We start from the raw sequence: 20,411 nt of genomic DNA on the forward strand, positions 1-20,411 counted from the left end.
CTATTTTATAGTCATGCAGAATCAACTGCAAGGACATCCTTACTCATGCGGTCCTACCCCAAATCATCTTTTGCTTACACAAAAGATGTAAGCAATTATTATCCCAGGAGCTAGAAACTCATCCTACACTAGGAGAAACATCCCAACCCAGGGTGACAGGGTTCTTAAAGTGGAAATCAGCTTCTCCAATTTCAGTCTTTTGATCCTAGATCTGCTTATTGCAATTATACAAATAAGGCTCCTTCTTCCTCTGTCAGTTCAACAAAAAGTGGAAGATTAAGATTTTCATGGACTCCTAGAATTTTAAAGCCAAAGGGGAATGTAAGAGATTGTCTCTTTCAAACCCCTACATCCGTCCAGGAGTGAAGCAACCTGTCCAAGTCACACAGTAATTAGAATTGAGCTGGACTCCTCCACTGTCTCTTCCCTTACCAGCTGAACAATGCAGTGTCAATTTCCTTTTACTTGATGTAGTCAAATCATGCCCCGACTTTTCCAACCATTCTACTCCCCTTCAGGATTCTACTAGTCAAATTGTTAAACTTTACCTGGAAACAGTTGTGGAAATGACTGCCATTATATTAACAGGGTCAGATGAAAACACTTGTTTATCAACATTTTATATGCTTTATTGAAAGTTGACAAGTGCAACAGTTAAATACAGTGACACCTTACAACTGTGTAGAGAACATGCACAGAAACATATGCATATAACTACTATACAGGTGATATGCAGAAACCCCTACTGGGAAATCCATTTCATTAGCTAGAATTGAGCATTTTTCAAAGTATTCAACCAGCTCAATTGAAAGACTTCAGTGAACAGGGATTTACTTCAGGGTATTCAGCAGCTAGATTTCAGATTACACAAAGTGAGTAACTGTGCCAAATTCTTCAAATTTCTTTAGGTGTGGTTTTTGTCATGTAGCAGTTTTTATGTAGATCGATATATAAAAGTCCACACCTCCTCAGATGGCCAATGGAACATCTAAATTTCAATCTGTACAACCTAAGTAGTAGTTACAGTCCTCTATTGTACAAAATAGTTACACTACATACACAAATATACAATAAGCAAAACAACCTTCATGGTAAGATAGCCTAGGTCCCAGCTACCTGTCACCATTTTGTCACTCTCATAGTTTTGTGTCATCCACTGTTTGAGAAGAGGCACAGTACTATTGTTTTTTATGGATTTTGGTGACAGTCGTCAAATCTGTACAGTGAACTCTGCTCCCCCTCACTTTAGTCTTTTTACCCTCCTTTCAAGCTCCTCCTGGGGGGAGGAGAGAGGCGAGTCCAGTGAGGAGCTCCATCGCTTCACAACCCCATGTAGGACACTAAGCGCAAGCAGGAGAGAGAACCCTTGGACGTGAGGGGTAGGGAGCCGGAAGGGATGGAAAGGCACACAGCTCCTGAGCATGAATTAAACCATTTCTCAGATATCTGCCAAGCTGCATGAGGTCCCAGTACATCCATGCTAATTCTCGGATTAACCTTTAATTCACCCAACTAAGAAATTTCTCCAAGCCATAAGCATATGAGTGTTTAATACTGGAAAAGAGAGAATGGCATATGTCAGTCTCACGTCTCTTTCGCAGTGAGCAATGAAATGGGTGACTGTGGAGGCAGATTCTCCCTAGCACATCTTCTCCGTCTGTTCAGTTCACACGCAGCAGCCAGTTCTGCGGGGGCATAGGCAGCTATGCGGTTGGTCCTGAGCCCTGCGATGCTGGCTGGGCGGGGGGCTGTGTGGTGCCCTGTGGCTGGGTGGTGGCAGGTGGGGAGCCAGTCTGCAGCTGTGCCTGAAACTGGGCAAGCTGCTCAGGACTGGCCAGTGTCTTCAGCAGATTGTTCTCCTGCTCCAGCTGGGAATTTTTCTCTATTAGTTCTTTGATTTGCTCTTTGAGGACCTCCACTTCTTCTCTGACCGCATACATCAAATGGCTTTTCACTAGATCCTGCAAAGAAGAGAGAAAAGGTTTAACTCACTATTTGCTATTTTCTGGACTCTGAGTTTCTAAGACATTATTTTATATGGCTCTCGCTATTTACATATTCCGCCTTTAAAGTTCGTTCAATGACACTTGGGGAATCTGAATACAGCCATGACTGTACAATACTTGAGTTTAACGTATAAATGATCAAGCTTTGTAAAAGTCTGTGCTTCTCTACAGACGTTGGCCAGAAACGCCCAAGTCCGGCTTCCTATCTGAGACTGGGCCAGAGCCGGGCGCTGGGTCCCCGACTGAGACCAGCAGCGGGGATGTTCAGGCCACAGCGCGCCCACCGCGTCCCCGCCCCCAGGCCCCGCCCCACGCTCGCCCGGAGCCGCCTCCTTCAGCACCGGCTGCAGCCAGTTCCTACCGAACATGTTGCCGCATTTTCTTCCCTCCACCCCCCCCCCCCCCCCCCCCCGCTTTTCGTGATTAAGCTGACATCACAGAAACCTGGGTAGACATCGCAGCCAATGGGAGCCCGAGTTATTTATAGCTCCGAATTAAAGGTTCAGAGTTTGCCTAGCAACAGTGGGCAGAGAATCCCGTGAGAAGAGCCACAGGCGCTGCTCCAATAACAAAGAACGGCCAAGGCGGAAATAAAAAATAGGAGAAATCCAGGCGCAGGCTAAGAAAACAAAACTTTTCTCCGATTCTTCTTCATTGTGCAGGAGCCCGCGCCACCGGGGACCCGTTTGTGCACCGTCTAGAAGGCCCTTACCCAGGATCCCGACTTCTGGGGCCCTCCCCACCTCCCGGCTCCCTAGTAAAATGTTAGGATTCCTAGTAAAGCCACATCGCTAAAGATGTGCTCACGACCAGCCGAAGGAGACACTGGGCGAGCGCTTGCTTCCCTAATAAATCCCCAGCAAAAAGGGTCACCGTGAGAAAATCCCCTTGTGTGAAACCAGTCCCGGGAAGGAGACTATTTACTACCCACAGGGCCCCTTTCTCCCTCCACGGCTGCCGTGTTAGGTGGCTCCACGCTGGCCGAATGGAGACAGCGCCGGCATTTCTACGCGCATCAAGAGCAATCGACATCATCTGAACTTAGGGATGCACTGGTTCCACGAAACATCTTATTTTTGTGCTGTGCCCACATTTACTATAAATGATTTTTCATCAGTACATACCATAGCTTGCTCGATTTTGTTGTCAATAGCTACCACACTTGCACCAGAGGAGCTGAAAAAGAGGAGGGAAAAAGGTCATCGATAAATGGTATCTTAAGCGTCCAAGATAAAAAGGATCTTGCAATTTTGTGATATTGCTAGCATCATATTTTGAATATTCTTTAACACTATGTAATGTATCACCCTCCAGGAAATGCCAGCCCCTTTCTTACTAACGAATATCCAGGCATCTCCCTATTTTAGTAAGCCACAAAGGACTAAATTACATAATGTGGGGAAAGCCTGTTCTCTGGCCAGATTTGAAAAAATAAGGTTATTCTAAACATATCGAAAAGCAACATCCATGTCACCATAATCTCTCAGCAATGGACAAAGGAATTCTCCTGGCTATCTTTCACCTGTATTATTGTAAGTATCCCACGAATAAATTTAAAGAAACTATCCTAGCCGACATTTACCTATTATCAAGTCTCACAGAAGCGTTTTCAGTCCCCAGCAAGGATGACAAGAAAGAAATTGAAAAATGTCTCAGTTGGTAAACTCCTAGATCCATCGCCACTGGTCTACACCATTGGGATTTCATGCAATTGCAGCCAAAAACACCCTCGTGGAAAAAAAGAGGGAACACCAGCAGCCTTGTATAAGCTAGATAAAAATCTTCTGGCTTTCCGCAGCCCAGGGAGAAACAGAAAACGGCAGCCCTAATTTAAAGAAACCCAGCTTCTGGGGCTTCGTGATCCCAGGAATATGCAGATCCCAGTGCCGTGCAGAGCCGCTTCCCAGATCCGCAGCCGGGCTCCACTCAGCTCTAGACCAGGACTCCCGGTCTTAGTGCAAAATATATGCAGGAAAGAGCTGCGCCGATTGGCCGGCACGCCACTGGGACCGCCCCCTTCTCCCTTCCCCTTCTCCCTTCCTGGTCCTCCCGCTTCTCTGCTTCCCCGCCTCCCCCCACCCCCACCTCCGCCCCCATTCTCCGGATCCCGCTCGTGGGGTGGGCTGGCCTGGCGAGGGCCGTGCTCAGAGGGAGTGGGGTGCTGGGCCCAGAGGTTTCCAGGGCGGCCTCAGAACACTGGGCCACTGCTTGGGCAGAAAATGTGAAGGGTCCCTGAAAAATACTATAGGGGCCCCCGCACGTGCTTACGTTTAAGGGAGTCAGACCCCGACCCCGGAGCTGTGTCCCGCGGCTGCTGAACGGCGAAAGCTTCCTATTTGCAACCAGAACCGTCTGAGCTACTGGGCATGCCCAGTCCCACCACTGTAAGACTTGCAAGAGCTCGAGTGTCTTGATTTCAATTATCTAGTTCTTACCGGCAGCGGTACTGGGAGGATTTTATAGACGGTTTTATTTTTAAGGATAATCATCCTGCGATCATACTATTTTTTTAATTTTAGAGGGAAAAAAATCACATTTACTCTTTGAGAGATACTACCTTTTGTTTTATAGAAACAAAACAAAAAACATTATATATTCTTTGCTAGGCATGAGGGAAAGACTCCAGATAAAATCCAGGATCTTCCCAAAAAGCCCCCAGAGCCACAAACCTTAAAATCATATCTCCCTATTAGCACCTTCTCCCCAGTAATTAAATATGCCTTCTTCTATTTAGACCTAGAAAAGTCAATCCACAGGTTGAATTCCACATAGATCTATTTTTAGTAAGTCCCTAAGGCACGTTTTTGGAAGCTGAGTAACAATTCCTCTAAGACTCAGTCCCTCAATCCTGTGCGCCTTCTTACATCAGAGGGATTGAAATATGGTCAAGTATGTATTCAAAGCACACAAATCCTTGAAGTTAGTCTCTTTGCCCATTTGCGTGTCCAGAACCAGAAAAAGGAGGATATAATCGTGGTTAAAAATAGTTAAGCAGCCAATAGATGCTGTAGGCTCACCTCTGTTTCATCCTCTTGGCCACACTGACCAAATAATTCTCTTCTCCAAACCAAAATCAAGAGATGTGGGAATAAAATAGCTTAACCCTTTCAAAATTTCCTATATTAATTTAAAATACTTTCAGGGATGCATCAATTAAGGCTACAACTTAATATACTAGAAATCTAAGCCCTGAAGTTTACTTGATTATAACATAAACAGTTTGCAAGTCAATACATGCGAGAAAGAAAACTTAACCTCTACAATACTGCCCTCTAATGGCATGATAATATAAAATCCAAAAAATCTACAAAGTACTTGGGGAGACCTCTAATCTGTAGATAAAATTGTCTCATCACAAGTAATTCCAACATAAAATCTGACCGTAGAACATATATATGTAATACACGCACATGCACAAACACACACAGTCTTCTCTCCCAAATAAGCATCTTTCCTCAAGCAGCATCCTTTCCTAAAACTGCCATCAGAGCCATTTAGACAATTTTTAAGTTAACTCAATGCTGATAGTGGGGGTAGGTGGATTTGGTTTTCAGAAACTGTCCAAAGTAATTAGGAACCAGACCAGATCTGGTGAGCGCAGTAGATGATGAAGACCACAATTCTCTTTTGGGTTAAAAACCAAAGTGGGACTAACTATAAAGCGATGAGATTCCCTTTTTACTGAAAGGTTCATATTCTCCAAATTTTAAGGTTTGGCTTTTAAATAACAGTAATTGTTAGCATATTTATAATTTATAAAAATTAAACATATTAACTCATATGATGCTTATTTTTTTAAAAAAAGATATCCATTTCCAATAAAAAGAGACTAAGTATAAGCTTGGAAATCATAATTATTTGGGAAGCAGGCATGTGGCCCCTAAGTCTATGAATGCTAACCAGAATATTATTTACTGCATGATAGTTTCTATATTTTGAAAGTTAAAGCTATACCTAAAACTATTTGTATGCTAAATTCCATGTACATATTTTAACTGAATGCCAACTTCACGAAAAAACGGTATTAAAGCATCATTTAAGCTATAAAAAGAGCTTTAAAAAACAAAACTCTAAGGTCATATAAAAAATTTTTAAATTCCCGCTTGAGTATTAAAAAATTACTAAATTAACTGAATTTATTCATGCTGTTCTTCAACATAAACAGAAAGCTGTTTTTATTTCAATCATTTTAACTGATCATCCATTGTATCAAGCAAGAGAAGCAAATATAAGCAACCATAGTCTAACCCATTTCCCTATTGAAGTACATTACAGTTATTGTTACTACTTGGATATTTTAAATAAAATTGCAAGAAACATCCTTCTACATACATCCTTGAACATGTATGTGTGTGTGCACACTTCTGGAGAATTTGTTGAGCCAAAGGATTTGCAACTAATAAAATGATTAGCAATCTAATCTTTTCATATATTTCACATAAATATGCTAGATTCCTTTAAAACTAGACTTTTGTATGAAAACTGAAAAGATAATTTGAAAAAGAAGGCAAAGGAAATGGAAAGCTACATGGAGGGAAAACCCTTGGATCAGAAATGTCTGTGGCACAAATGGCTAGAATTACGTTCAAAGGCTCTTCTAATTGCAAGACAAACGATCCATATGTCTGGTGCCTCGTCAGAGCTAAGACTTGCTGACAGGGCAGAGAAAAACACTACAAGGCTTCCAGGAGAGATCCTTAAAGTCATGGACCATATAAGTCCATTTCAGGACTGAGCAAAGATCAGGAGGTACCACCCCAGTGGGAACTCATACACATTAAACAGCCTGGACAACTGAGATTGAGGTATTTTCTGTTGTTGTCTGCCTAAGAGCCTTTTTACATAGACTCCAATTCAACCGCCACTGCATATTGGTAGCAAGCATGACAGGATAGGAAAAGAGGAACGGGCCTGAGTGTTTCTGGTTCCTATAACAAGTGCTTTTCTTCCAAACTTGATCTGACTTGGCCAACACAGGTACCGTCAGAGATTCAGCACTCAAGTAGAGTAACCTCTTTCTCCCCCTGTCCAAACTCCTTGCAAATCTAAAACAACTGCCAGGAAAGAAGCAAAGGCACATTACCCTGTACCTGACCAAATCACTCCTGTCTAAGGACTCCCACGTCACCTCCCTTTTTCTAGTTTACTCTCACTAGGCATGGGAATATACTTACCAGGTTTAACAAATGAAACTACAGGACTATCAGTTAAATGTGAATGGTAGATAAACAACAAATAATGTTTTAGTGTCGGGTCCCACCCACTGTCAAAACAAGAAGAAATGCCAAAGAAATGGCTGTTAAATTCAACCACATTTTACATTTCCTTATCTCCACAGAAAGGCTGGTTGGAAAAAGCTTCCAAAAAGAACAGTGGCCAGGCGCGAGCACAGTGGCTCATGCCTGTAATCCCAGCACTTTGAGAGGGTGAGGTGGGCAGATCACTTGAGGTCAGGAGTTCAAGACCAGCCTTGCCCACATGGTAAACCCCTGTCTATACTTAAAAATAAAAATAAAAATAAAAATAAATTAGCTGACGTGGTGGCACATGTCTATAATCCCAGTTACTGGGGAGAGGCTGACGAAGAATTGCTTGAACCCGGGAGGCAGAGGTTGCAGTGAGCTGAGATTGCATCATTGCACTCCAGCCTGAGCAACAGGGCAAGGCTCTGTCTCAAAAACAAACAAACAAAGAATCGGAAGAGAAACTTAAGGGATAAATCTAGGAGGTCCAACATCAAAATAGGATGCATTTCTATTTTAGAGAGAGAACAGATGGAAGAGAATTATCAAATAATTTAAGAATTGTTCCAGAACTGAAGGACACAAGTCTCCAGTTAAATGAGATGACCAAATGCCCACCACAAGAAATGAAAAAGCCCTCCACTGAAGCACACCACCCTGAAACCTTAATCACTAGGCAGACAGAGAAAATCCTAAAAGCTTCCAAATGGAAGAAACAAGTTACAAACACAGGGACTAGCAACAGAACCACTTTACTGGCAGCCAGAAAAAGATGAAGGAAATGTCTTTAAAATTCTGAGAGTAAAGAGTTTTTTATCCAGAATTCTTTATTTGGCCAAATCATCATTTGAGGGTAAAGGCAGAATTAAAACATTTTTAGATACTGCAGACACCAAAATGGAGGAGCAAATCAAGAAAAAAGGCAGGCATGGGAAATAGGAACCAGGAACTCAGATACTGGAGGAAAGGAAGGGAATCATCAGGCTGAAGTCCAGGGAGATCTCAGGGGGACTCCTGCTGGACAAGCCCAGGCTGCAGCTGGTCTGTACCTGGTCTGCAATGGTAAGGGAAGATGGAGAACTCCAGGAGGGAGAGCTTCCGTGCTAATGAACACACAGATTATCTAACACATCTAAGCATTTGCAGGGCACAGGGGAGCTACTGATAGGTATATGATAGATCTAATGGAACAATTAGATAAGCTCAAAGCAGTTTGAAAACAGAGCAAGGAAGAAAACATGGAATACTCATAAATAAAATCTACATGACCCATATTATTTTTTCATTTTTTTATGGATTTACCTTTAAAAAGTTAACTTTATTGAGGAGGTAACAGGAAGAAAAATTGCATGGCAGGAATGGTTTAGAAGTGCTAAATCCTATTCTACTACAACTTGATTACCTAAAATCTAAAATGGAAAAAGCAAGAAATAGTGTAAGTATAAATATATTACATAGAAATGTGGAGGTAAAGACGAGAAAAAACAACTAAAATTTAAAAGTGGCTGCGTCTAAGGCACCGACTGGATGAGTGAAAAAAGGGAACTGCTATTTTTTTTCCTATTCATTCTATTTGCTCTTTGGGTATGTACATGTATTTTGATTAAAACACACACACACACACACACACACACACACACACACACACACACTTTAAAAGGTTTATAGAGATCTGCAGCACTTTTCCTGCTTCCAGGCTTCAGCAGAGTCCTTACCACACCTGCATGTAGGAAACTACCAGAGGCTTGGGAGAGAACCACCAAAAAGCAGCAGGCAGAACAATTTTCAGAAATCACATAGGGTAGGCACAGTTGGTATTACCACCCACCAGCCTAAATGAAAAAACTCTGTAAACAGGGACATCAGATATTCAGAAGGATACTGCCTAAGTCTCCTTCTGAATGCTTAGAAGAATTCTAATTCCCTTCAGTCTAGGACTCATTTAAGGGAAAAATGAGTCCTAGACTGAAGGGTGTTTTGGTCCTACATAAAGCAGTTTAAAAGGAAGCCCTGAAAGGTCAAACTGTTTCCAAGTAACTTAATTTTCTCTCAAAACAAAGCTCAAGAATATTTAATAAAGTCTCTAGCATCCAATAATTCACAATGTCTGGCATCCAATAAAAAGTACCAGGCATATAAACAAGCAGGGAAATATGACTCATGAGGAGAAAAATTAATCAAAATGACCCAGATATGACAAAGATGATTTATAGACAGGAACATTAAAAACAGTTATAACTATATTTCATATGTTCAAGAAAGTAGATGAAAACATTAGCATATTAAGGACAGGTGTGAGAAATGTTAGAAAACCTAAATTAAATTATCAAGGTGAAAAATACAATATTTGAGAAGAAAAATACACTAGATGAGATTAACAGTAGATTCGATAGGGCAGAAGTAGTATTAGTGATATATGAGCAATCCAAAATAGAACACAGAAGAAATATTGAATCAAAAGAACAAATCGGCCAGGTGTGGTGGCTCACGCCTGTAATCCCAGCACTTTGGGAGGCCAAGGCAGGTGGATCTCTTTAGGTCAGGAGTTCGAGACAAGCCTGGCCAATATGGTGAAACCCCGTCTCTACTAAAAATATAAAATAGTCAGGTGTGGTGGCACGCACCTGTAATCCCAGCTACTCGGGAGGCTGAGGCTGGAGAATTGCTTGAACCCAGGAGGCGGAGGTTGGAGTGAGCTGAGATTGCACCACTGCACTCCAGCCTGGGCCACAGAGCGAGACTCAAAAAAACAAAAGAAAAACAAATCAAAAAAAGAACAAAGTGTCAATAAGCTGTGGGACAGTTTCAAGCAACCAAATATATCTGTAGCGAAGTCCCTAAAAAAAAAAAAAAAAAAAAAAAAGGAGAGAAAACATTTTAAGAAATAATGGTAATTTTCCTCACATTTTATTAAAACAATAACCTACAGATCCAAGAAGCTAAACCCCAAATGAGAACTGTGAAGAAGTCTACAAGGTGTATCATAATCAGATTGCTTACTATCAGTGATAAAATCTCAGAAGCAGCCAGAGGAAAAAAACTAGGTTATGTACAGAGCAACAAAGATAAGAATGATAGCTGACTTCTGGTTGGAAACAATGCTAGACAGAAGACAGTGCAGCAACATCTTTAACTGAAAGAAAAAAAACAAAACAAAACCCTGTCAATCTGTAATTCTATGCCCAGTGAAAACATCTTTCAGAAATTTAAGGTGAAATTAAGACTTTTCAGACACACAAAGCTGGAAGGATTCATCACTGTAACTCCTTCAGACAGAAGGAAAATGATACCAGATGAAAAAACTAGATCTATGCAAGAGAATGAAGAGCACCAGAAATGATAACTAATGGTTAAATACAAAAACTTCTCCCCCTTACTATTTACATCTAAGATAACCGACTGTTGCCAGGTGTAGTGCCACATACCTGTAGTCCCAGCTTCTCAAGAGGCTGAGGTGGGAGAACCACTTGAGCCTAGCTAGGAGTTTGAGGCCATCCTGGGCAACATACTGAGGCTCTGCCTATAATAATCATTGACTGTTTAAAGCCAAAAATAACAATGTATGGGAGTATACTACAATATGTAGATGTAAATGTATGACAAAGATAGAACAAGGGCTAAGAAGGGGGAAGGGAAGTATACTGCTGAGTACATTATGATAAGTTAAAGATGTATGCTATAAACTGTAAATCTAACGAGCTAACACAAGAGGATAAAATGGAATCATAAAAAATGTATAATCGGCCGGGCGCGGTGGCTCAAGCCTGTAATCCCAGCACTTTGGGAGGCCGAGACGGGCGGATCACAAGGTCAGGAGATCGAGACCATCCTGGCTGACACGGTGAAACCCCGTCTCTACTAAAAAATAAAAAAAACTAGCCAGGCGAGGTGGCGGGCGCCTGTAGTCCCAGCTACTCAGGAGGCTGAGGCAGGAGAATGGCGTGAACCTGGGAGGCAGAGCTTGCAGTGAGCCGAGATCTGGCCACTGCACTCCAGCCTGGGCGGCAGAGCGAGACTCCGTCTCAAAAAAAAAAAAAATGTATAATCTAAAAGAAAGCAGAATAAGAGGAAAAGGGGAATAAATAATAGAATAAAAAATGAATACCAAGATAGCAGATTTAAACCAACTGTATCAATAATCACATTAGGCTGGGCGTGGTAGCTCACACCTGTAATCCCAGCACTTTGGGAAGCCCAGGTGGGTGGGTCACTTAAGTTCAAGACCAGCCTGGCCAACATGGTAAAAACCCATCTCTACTAAAAATACAAAAATTAGCCGTGCCTGGTGGTGCATGCCTGTAATCCCAGCTACTTGGGAGGGCTGAGGCAGGAGAATTGCTTGAACCCAGGAGGCAGAGGTTGCAGTGAGTTGAGATTGCACTACTGCACTGCAGCCTGGCGAACAGAGCAAGACTTTGTCTCAAAAAAAAAAAAAAAAGAAAAAAAAGAAAAGAAAACAATAATCACATTAAATATAAATGGTCTCAATTAAGCACCTCAATTAAAAGGCAGATATTGCCAGTTTGGATGAAAAACCAAGACACAACTATATGCTGCCTATAAGAAATATACTTTAAATATAAAAACACAAATAGGTACAATAAGAATATGGAAGAAGATATGCCATGTTAACAATAAAAGAAAGCTGAGGTGGCTATATTATTCGAAGTAGACTGCAGTGCAAAGAATATTATAAAGAATAAAGGTCATTACATAATAAAAGGTCGATTTTATCATTATGTTCTCTGACTACAATATAATTAAATTAGAAATCAATAACATGAGATTATCTGAAAAATTTCCAAATACTTGGGGAAAAAATACACACATCTAAGTAACCCATGGGTCAAATAAGCAATCAAAAGGAAAATTAGGAAATATTTTGCACTGAATGAAAATAAAAACAAGGCATATCAAAATTTATTTCAATAAATTTAACAATTTAAACAAAAATGGACAAATTCTTATAAAGACACAAACTACCAAAACTCACATGAGAAGAAAAAGGTAACTCGAATAGTCCCGTATGTATTTGCAAAATTGAATTTATAGTTTAAACTCTTTCTATAAAGAGAACCTCAAGCTCAAATGGTTTCACTGGTAAATTCCACTAAATATTTAAAGAAAGAAATAACACCAATTCTATACAAACTCTTCCACAAGACTAAAGAGAGAAAATTTTAAAAAACCACTTTACAACTCATTCTATGAGGCCAGCACTCCCTTAACACTAAAGCCAGATAAAGACATTATAAAAAAGAAAAACTACAGACTAATAGCTCTGATAAACATAGATGCAAAAGTTCTTAACAAAATTTTAGCAAATCAAATCCAACTATATATAAAAAGAGTAATATATTATTAACAAATGGCATTTATCCTGGGAATGCAAAGTAAACATTCAAAAATCATGTAATTCACCCTATCAACAGACTAAAAAGAAAAAATATAATCTCATTATATGCAAAAAAAAAAAAAAAGCATTTGACAAAATCACCATCCATTCATGATTTTTTAAAAAGGAAAAGAGAAAAACTTTAAGCAAAATAGGAATTGAAGGAAACTTCCTCAACCTGATAAGGGGCATCTACAAAAAACATTCAGCAGACATCATATGTAACAGTAAAAGAATGAATGGTTTCCCCCTAAGGCTAGAAACAAGGCAATAGTCTACTCTCAGCATTCCTATTCAACATCATACTGAAGATAACAGCCAGGCAATAAGGCAAGAAAAAGAATAAAAGTCATCCAGACTAGAAAGAAAAAAAAAAAAAAACCTATTCACAGATAACATGACTATCTATGTGGACACTCCTCCAAAAATCTGCAAATAAATTATTAGAACTAACAAGATACAAGTTTCTCGAGGTCATGAGCTAGAATTTCAATGTACAAATATCAAATATATTTCTATATACCAGCAATGAACACAAAGTGAAATTTTAAAACAAAAATACATGAAATAGGTATAAATCTAAGAAAATATGTAGAAGAGCTCTATGCTGAAAACTATAAAACATTGCTGAAAGAAATCAAAGAGCACCTGACAAATGACAAGATACTCCATCTGTGGATTAGAAGATAATATCATTAAGCTATCAATTCCACACTTCCCAGCTACCGTATAGATTCAGTATAATCCCTATCAAAATTTTAAGACATTTTATTGAAAATGACAAAGTGATTCTAAAATTTATGTATAAAAGCTAAGAAACTAGAATAATTGAAACAATTTTTGAAAAAGAACAAAGCTGAAGAACTCCCATTACCAGATCTCAAGATTTTCTGTAAAGCTACTTGCATCACCATAGTGTGGTGCTAGTAAAAGGACAGACATAGAGTAACGGAACAAAACAGATTAGTCAAAGATACACACACACACACACACACACACACACACACACACACACACACACATGCAGCAAATCGATTTTCCACAAATATGTAAAGCAATTCAGAAAAGTCTTCAGCAAATGGTACTGGAACAACTGCAAAGAACAAATACAACTGATCCATTCTTTACACCATATGAAATATTAACTTAAAATAGATCATAGACCTAACTGTAAAATCCCAACCTATAAAACTTCTATAAGAAAACATAAATCTTTTGAACCTGAACCAGTAAAGATTTCTTAGGTAAGACACCAAAAGCACAATCCATGGAAGAAAAAAAATGGATAAAATGTACTTTTACCATAATGAAAACTTGTTTTTTGAAAGATCATGTTACAAGAATGAAAAAACAAACTATAGACCAGAATTAAGTACTGCAAGTCACATATCTGATAAAGGACTTATATCCAGAATATATAAAGAACTCAAAACTCAATAGCAAGAAAGCAAACAACCCAATAAAAGAAAAGGGCAAAAGACATGAACAGTCACTTTATCAAAGATACATGGATGGTAAATAAGTACCTGGAAAAAATGCTGAACACCATTAATTGTTAGAGAAATGCAAATTAAAACCATGATATGCCACTACACACCTATCAGAATAGCTAAAATATAGTTTAAAATTTTAAACCTGAAAATACAAAATGCTGAAAAGAAGGCAGAAAAATTGGAAGACATATATTGATGATGGGAATGCAAAATGGTACAACCACTTTGCAGAAGAGTTTTACACTTATTTATAAAGTTAGACACAGAGTTTCCATAAAAACCAGTAATCACAATGCAAGTTATTTATCCAAGAGAAATGAAAACATGTTACCACAAAAATTTGGACATGAATGCTTAGAGTGACTTTATTTTTAATCATCCCAAACTAGAAACAAACCAAATGTCACTCAACTGGAGAATGGATAACAAACTATAGTACATCTAGACAATGGAATAATACTCAGCAATACAAAGAAACAAACTACTGATACACATAACAACCTGAATGAATCTCAAATATAGTATGGTAAGAGAAAGAAACCGCATTCAAAGATTGCAAATCATATGATTCCATTTATGAGACATTCTGGAGAAGGTAAAACTATAGAGACAAAAACCAGATCAGAATTTCCCAGAAACTTGGGGTAGAGGAGGGGGATTGTTGTGGGTGATGGAACTGTCTCATATCTAAATTGTAGTGGTGATATGCCCACTGTTTTTCCAAACATGTAGAACTCAAAGATGGGAACAGTAAACACTGGAGACTCCAGAAGTGGGGAGGGAGGGGAGCCAGGGCTGAAAGGCTACCTATCAGGTACCATGTTCACCACTTGGGTAACGGGATTATTAGAACCTCAAAACTCAGCATCACGTAACATACCCATATTACAAACCTGTGCGTGTATGCCCTGAACCAAAACAAACAACACTATTGCTGTATACTAAAAAGGGAAACTTTACTATATGTAATTTACATCTTAAAAAATGAAAAGATGACTGCCCCTAAGTAGCAGACTGGGATGAAAAAAAAAAGAAGAAGAAACTGATAATTTTTAAAATTCTATCTAATCTTTATATTTTCATGTATCATTTTTTATTGTAGTAAAAAACACATAACAAAATTTATCACATTAACCATTTTAAAATGTATAGCTCAGTAGTGTTAAGCATATTGTTACTATTGTGAAATAGATCTTCAGAACTTTTTCATCTGCAGATCTGAAACTATCCATTGAATAACTTCCCATTTCCCCCTTCCCCTGCCCCTGGTAACTGCCACTCTAATTTCTATTTCTATGAATTTGGCTGCTTTAGATACCTATCCTTTCTTTTTTTTTTTTTTTTTAAATAGAGACGGTGTCTCGCTATGTTGCCCAGGCTGATCTCGAACTCCTGGGCTCAGGCAGTCCTCCCACCTTGGCCTTCCAGTGTTGAGATTATAGGCGTGAGCCATCATGCCCAGCCTACATGTAGTATTTTGATTTAAAACATTTTAAACTAAAAGAAAAAAAAAGGGAACAAAAGCTATTTTGAAAAATATAATACAAGGACTTAAATATAGTCATCGAAGAGACCTAAAAATGCCTATTTTATAACTAATTGTTCTATCATTATATAAAATGCATTACTAGGCTTGAATTTTTTAACTATAATTTTGCTTTGTTCTTAGACCTGTTGAGTTTGTTGGTGATTAATCATTCCTAAATCCCATATTAGCGTTAAAAGATTTGTAAAAATTAAATACTTGCTTTAAGTGTGAGAATTTTAAAAGTCCTAACAAAATGCTAACAGATTTAAATATAATCTTTTATTTATATATATCTACATATAGCACATGTATTTACCCTCTGTAAATACATTTTTTTTTCTCTCTCTAAACATTTATAATTACTTTTAAATTGTTACAATTCTAGACATGATTTTTAGTTTTCCCATGGCTGTCTTCACCTTATTTAACATAACTACTAGTTCCAAAAGAATATCTATAATGCTAAGAAGACCCAATGCTTTTTTGTTTTGTTTTTTTAAGATGGTAAGGGAGACTTTAAGAGGAACTACTGCAATGGGAGAGAAATGGGTCTCAACTCCCCTCAATGCCCTTCAGCAACAGGACTCAAATGGTTAACATTCTTATTTTACTTTTTATCTTCATGAAAATAATAAGCATTTCAAACCCAAATTTCTTCATAAATTACCACTTCTGCTTAATAGTGGTAGATTATGAAAATCTGGAGCCACAGACAAAAAAGGAATCACAGATTTAGAAGCCAAATGATATTCTATATAAAACATCTGAAGAAGTGAAAAGTTGTCCTGATTATGATTTTCTATTTCGAGAACCTCATGCAAGTGAGGTTCTTGCATGAAGTGAAAAATGAATATTATTTCTCTTTTACTTTTGCACAGCTATGAAAAATAGATGCTTTGAGTGCTTTTTAAAAATAACTAGTTACTTTAAGCTAATTTTCCTGTTAAATTCCAGAAGAAAACAACGATAAGCAGTCCTAAAAGAGCTGGTAGGAACTAGACTAACCGACTAACCACTTTTCTATGCATACAGAGCCACTTAGGGCCATTAGAGGCAGTCTCTTGGTGACCCTAAAACAATCAGATGAAGCTCAATTACACAGTTGTATTTACAAAGGTAAAGATAAATTTAAGGATATTACCCAGCTCCAGAATGTCTAATGTAGTACAGGCCTAGGTAAGCATTAACACATTGGCAAAGTTGACTCTCTGTGCTGGGGACACAGTGTGTGTATAATAAATACCACTGACTGCTTCGATCAAGGGACACATTTCTGTATTATGGCCTCCATGGGCAGCAGCTCTGTGACATAAATGGGGTCTGAGGGTTTCTTTAACCCTCTGATCTATTCAGAATTTTACAGCAAAATGGACCTTGGAGATCATTTAATTTCCTTATTCTGTAGGTTTAGAAGTGGAGGCCCAAAGGCATTATGTGCTTTGTCCAGGGTTTACCTAATCAACTGTTGGATGGAGCATAGAACCAAATGCTGATTCGATATTAGTGTGCCCTAGAAGTGTACACCAGAAATTCGAGATCTGTGTGTGTGTGTGCGCGCGCATAAGATGTTAGAGCTGGAAGAGCAAAGGGATCATAAAGGGAAACGCCCTTCTGCTGATCTCAACAGAGCCACAGTAGTCATCGAAAAACACCCATTTTACAGATGAAGAAACAAGCTGGGAGGCTGTGTGGAAACCAAAGCCAGAGTCCCACGCTGCTTATGAGTCAGGCAGCCTGGCTGCAGGGTCTCTGGGCCTAGTCTAGAGTGGAGATGGTGAGCTCTTGGTGAGACCTACCCCTCCACAGCTTCCTTTCTGAGGGTAGGCAGGCTGGCAGGGGCACTCAGATCAGTCCCAGTGCCAGTGAGGTCTACAGTTTGAGAAGGTGCTCTCCAGGCACTGGGACAAGGTCCCGGCAGAGAAGGGGGCTCACCACAGGCACAGAGCCACACCTGCTGACAGACACATTATTTAGTGAATGTGCATAAAGATGATTTTCAAATTGTGCTTTCATTAATCCTGGCAGTTCCTTGCAAAGCCCTCAAGAGCTGTGAGACGACGAGTTAGAGGAAGTCCAAGTGGATCAAAGAAAATGAAGCTCACTTGTAAAGAAGGCAGGCAGGCTGTGTCCCCCAGGCTCGTGGCCGGGAATAGGAGACATGGCTTTAGCAGCACATCACTGAGAACTTCTGTGGTGTCCCAATATACCCCAAGGATTTTTACTCTAGGTGGTCATCACCTTGGATCTCCTTCCATATCATCTGAGTGTGATTCGGACATTGCCACATTCTCCTTCATCCACGATTAAACAAGGGTAAGAAGACAATATGATGAAAATAATCAAGTGTTGAGTGGGGCCAATGAAGTGGGAAATAAAAATTTACAATGAGAATGAGGGTCACTTTTTAGCATTTAAACCTGCTGCCAACTACTGTCAAAGAAATGGTCGACATAATACATCTTAGCCGGAAAGATATAAACTAGAATTTAAAAACTTTCTATACATTAGCTCTTCAGCCATTTCTTTATTGATTTACCCGCATTTATTTAACAATGAGCACCCATGAAAGGCCAGGAACTTCCGGCTTGGCACCACAGTTATCAAGATGAGTAAGACACAATCCTTGCTTTTAGTGACTTGGGGGCAGTTGCAGGGAACAAGGGGAGAAAGACATACGATATTTCGTATAATGTGAGTGTATATAAAAAATGATGGTTAGCAGAAAGCAGCCTGGGAGTGCTTCTGAGAGCAGAAGACTTACCCTCTGGGTGTTGAAAAACAAATAGGAGTTGTCCAGTTAGACTACAAGGTATGAAGAGAATGAGAACACTCCATGAAAAAACAAGGGCCAGGCAAAAGCCAGGGTCATGAAGCAGCAAGCTGAGTTTGGACACCTCGCAGTAGTTGAGTGTGGCTAGGGAATAGGAGGTTGGGGTTTAGCAGTGGGAGATGAAGAGAAAGGCAGTAAAAGGAAAAAAGGTCAAGACAGGCTGGGGCCTCACAGGCCATGTGATGGGAGACTAGACTTTAGTCTGAGGGCAATGAAGGTTCACACAATAGGGTTTAAAGCAGGCAAATGATGCAACGGGATTTGTGTTTTGGCAAGGTCACTCTGACCACAATGTACAAGACTACAAGAGATGGAACTGGGGGTAAAAGGAAGGAAATAATGAGGGCCAAAACCAAGGAGCAAAGGGGAGACAGAGAGAAAAGTGGGATGGATTCAAAGACATTGGGACATAGAACTGACAGAACTGGCTGGCGTGAGGTAAGGGAGGCAGGATGACTCACAGGTTTCTGGATTATGTGAACAGGTGGAAGGTGATGCCATTAGCCAGAATAATGCTGTAGGCTAAGGGGAGTAAACCGGTGCTGGGGTATAACACTGATAGGACTTACTAGGCAGTGGGAAATATGGTTTTGGAACTCAGGAGGGGTCGAGCATAAGAAAATACTGGCATAAGAAAAGTTGTTAGGTAGCAGGAAGTCTCCTTGGGAGTGGATGAGATAACCTCAGAAATCCATATAGGAAAGAAATGGAAGAGCTGGGCGGTCGCACACATTGGAGCAGCCATTTGGCATGGCAAAGACACCTGAGTTTTCCGCGGGTCTAGTGGACACTACAGGAGGCGGCCAGGCTTGAGGCATCTGCGAGAACCTCGAATGGGAGAGTAGCCTCTACCTAACGAGGAGACCAAGACAATGAAAGTGATTTAACCGTGGAGGGAGCGGGGAAATGAAGACATCAGGTCAGCTCTCCAATGCCAGGTACCCTACGGAGCCAGCAAATGTGTCCTTCGAGAAACCCCATGTGGGATGGCAGCCTCACAGAATGAGCCAACGGACAGTCCGTTAGACAGAGGGAGACAGACGGCAGCTGCAACCGTGACAGAAGCGGGACACTGCCACAGTCGACACAGAGACTCTGCCCTCGGTTCTTCCTTCCCACCTCCATGCGAGTGCACTGCTACTGCCAAGACGAGGGATGCATGTGAGAGCCAAAAACAGCCTCCACTCCAGGGTGCCAGTAGCAGGCTGGGTTCTTTTTCTCCTTTTCAGGGAAAGAGTGGGCAGAGAAGAGAGCTTTGATTCTGACATGAGTGTCAAATTTCAAAATGCAAAGAACTGAGTGTTTAAAAAATGGTAAGTAACTGTTTAAATGACCAAAATTAGCTGGAAAGTGATAGAAATGGGTTGACATGCTAGTAAGGAAGCCTGCTACCAGAGTGAAAGGGCGATTCAACTGAGCACAATTAATAGCAGTTATTAGGAGAAAGAAAAACAAACCATGACATGCATATTTCTCACCAATGAATTGAGACTTTAAGCAAATGGCTCTGGAGGGGATCCAGAAGAATGCGACATGAAGCCACCAGCTGAGGGTCAACTGTGACATGAGGCCATATCGTGGAAGGGCTGAGGAGACCCCAGTGAGCTATAGGGGGCACAGCCCCTTACCTGTGAGGCCTGTTGGGGCCACTGCGTGCCCATATCTATCCCACTGATCACAAATATGACATCCGCCATGGCTGACCGAGGAGAGGACTGCAAGCTCACCAAAGGCTGCCTGGCAAGGACACCTCCGTGCTTTCCCACTTTTGCACTCCCGGCCCCACATCGGGGACTTGTTCAGTCAGGAAAGCGGACAGGGGACAGACATAGATGGAAACAGTCCAGGTCCTCTCATGTCGATTCCAAACTGCTGGAGACACAAGCTTAGTCTGACCTGACAGAAGAGGAGAACTT

The 20,411-nt window shown here is 40.3% G+C and overlaps 1 protein-coding gene and 1 non-coding gene across 4 annotated transcripts in view; both read right to left on the reverse strand.

The window, feature by feature from the left end:
* Positions 1-607: 607 nt before the first annotated feature.
* TSC22D1 (TSC22 domain family member 1) overlaps positions 608-20,411 on the reverse strand; it is a 146,496-nt gene continuing 126,692 nt past the window's right edge. Inside the window, exons 1-3 of one of the 3 annotated variants that reach the window (XM_015121008.3) lie at positions 4,275-4,368; positions 3,131-3,182; positions 608-1,961 (exon numbers count right to left, since the gene is read on the reverse strand). In XM_015121008.3, the coding sequence (XP_014976494.1) occupies positions 1,704-1,961; positions 3,131-3,133 (261 nt within the window). In that variant the 5' untranslated portion in view covers positions 3,134-3,182; positions 4,275-4,368 and the 3' untranslated portion in view covers positions 608-1,703. Of the gene's footprint in view, positions 1,962-3,130; positions 3,183-3,588; positions 3,946-4,274; positions 4,369-20,411 lie in introns of those variants that run through there. The other 2 variants (XM_015121006.3, XM_015121004.3) reach the window with 2 other exon arrangements.
* MIR7169 (microRNA mir-7169) lies at positions 9,171-9,221 on the reverse strand. Its single transcript, NR_128344.1, has one exon. It is a non-coding gene; the product is annotated as a microRNA mir-7169 (primary transcript).

This window comes from Macaca mulatta, chromosome 17, assembly GCF_049350105.2.
Source record: "Macaca mulatta isolate MMU2019108-1 chromosome 17, T2T-MMU8v2.0, whole genome shotgun sequence".
In the NCBI taxonomy this organism is placed as follows: Eukaryota; Metazoa; Chordata; class Mammalia; order Primates; family Cercopithecidae; genus Macaca; species Macaca mulatta.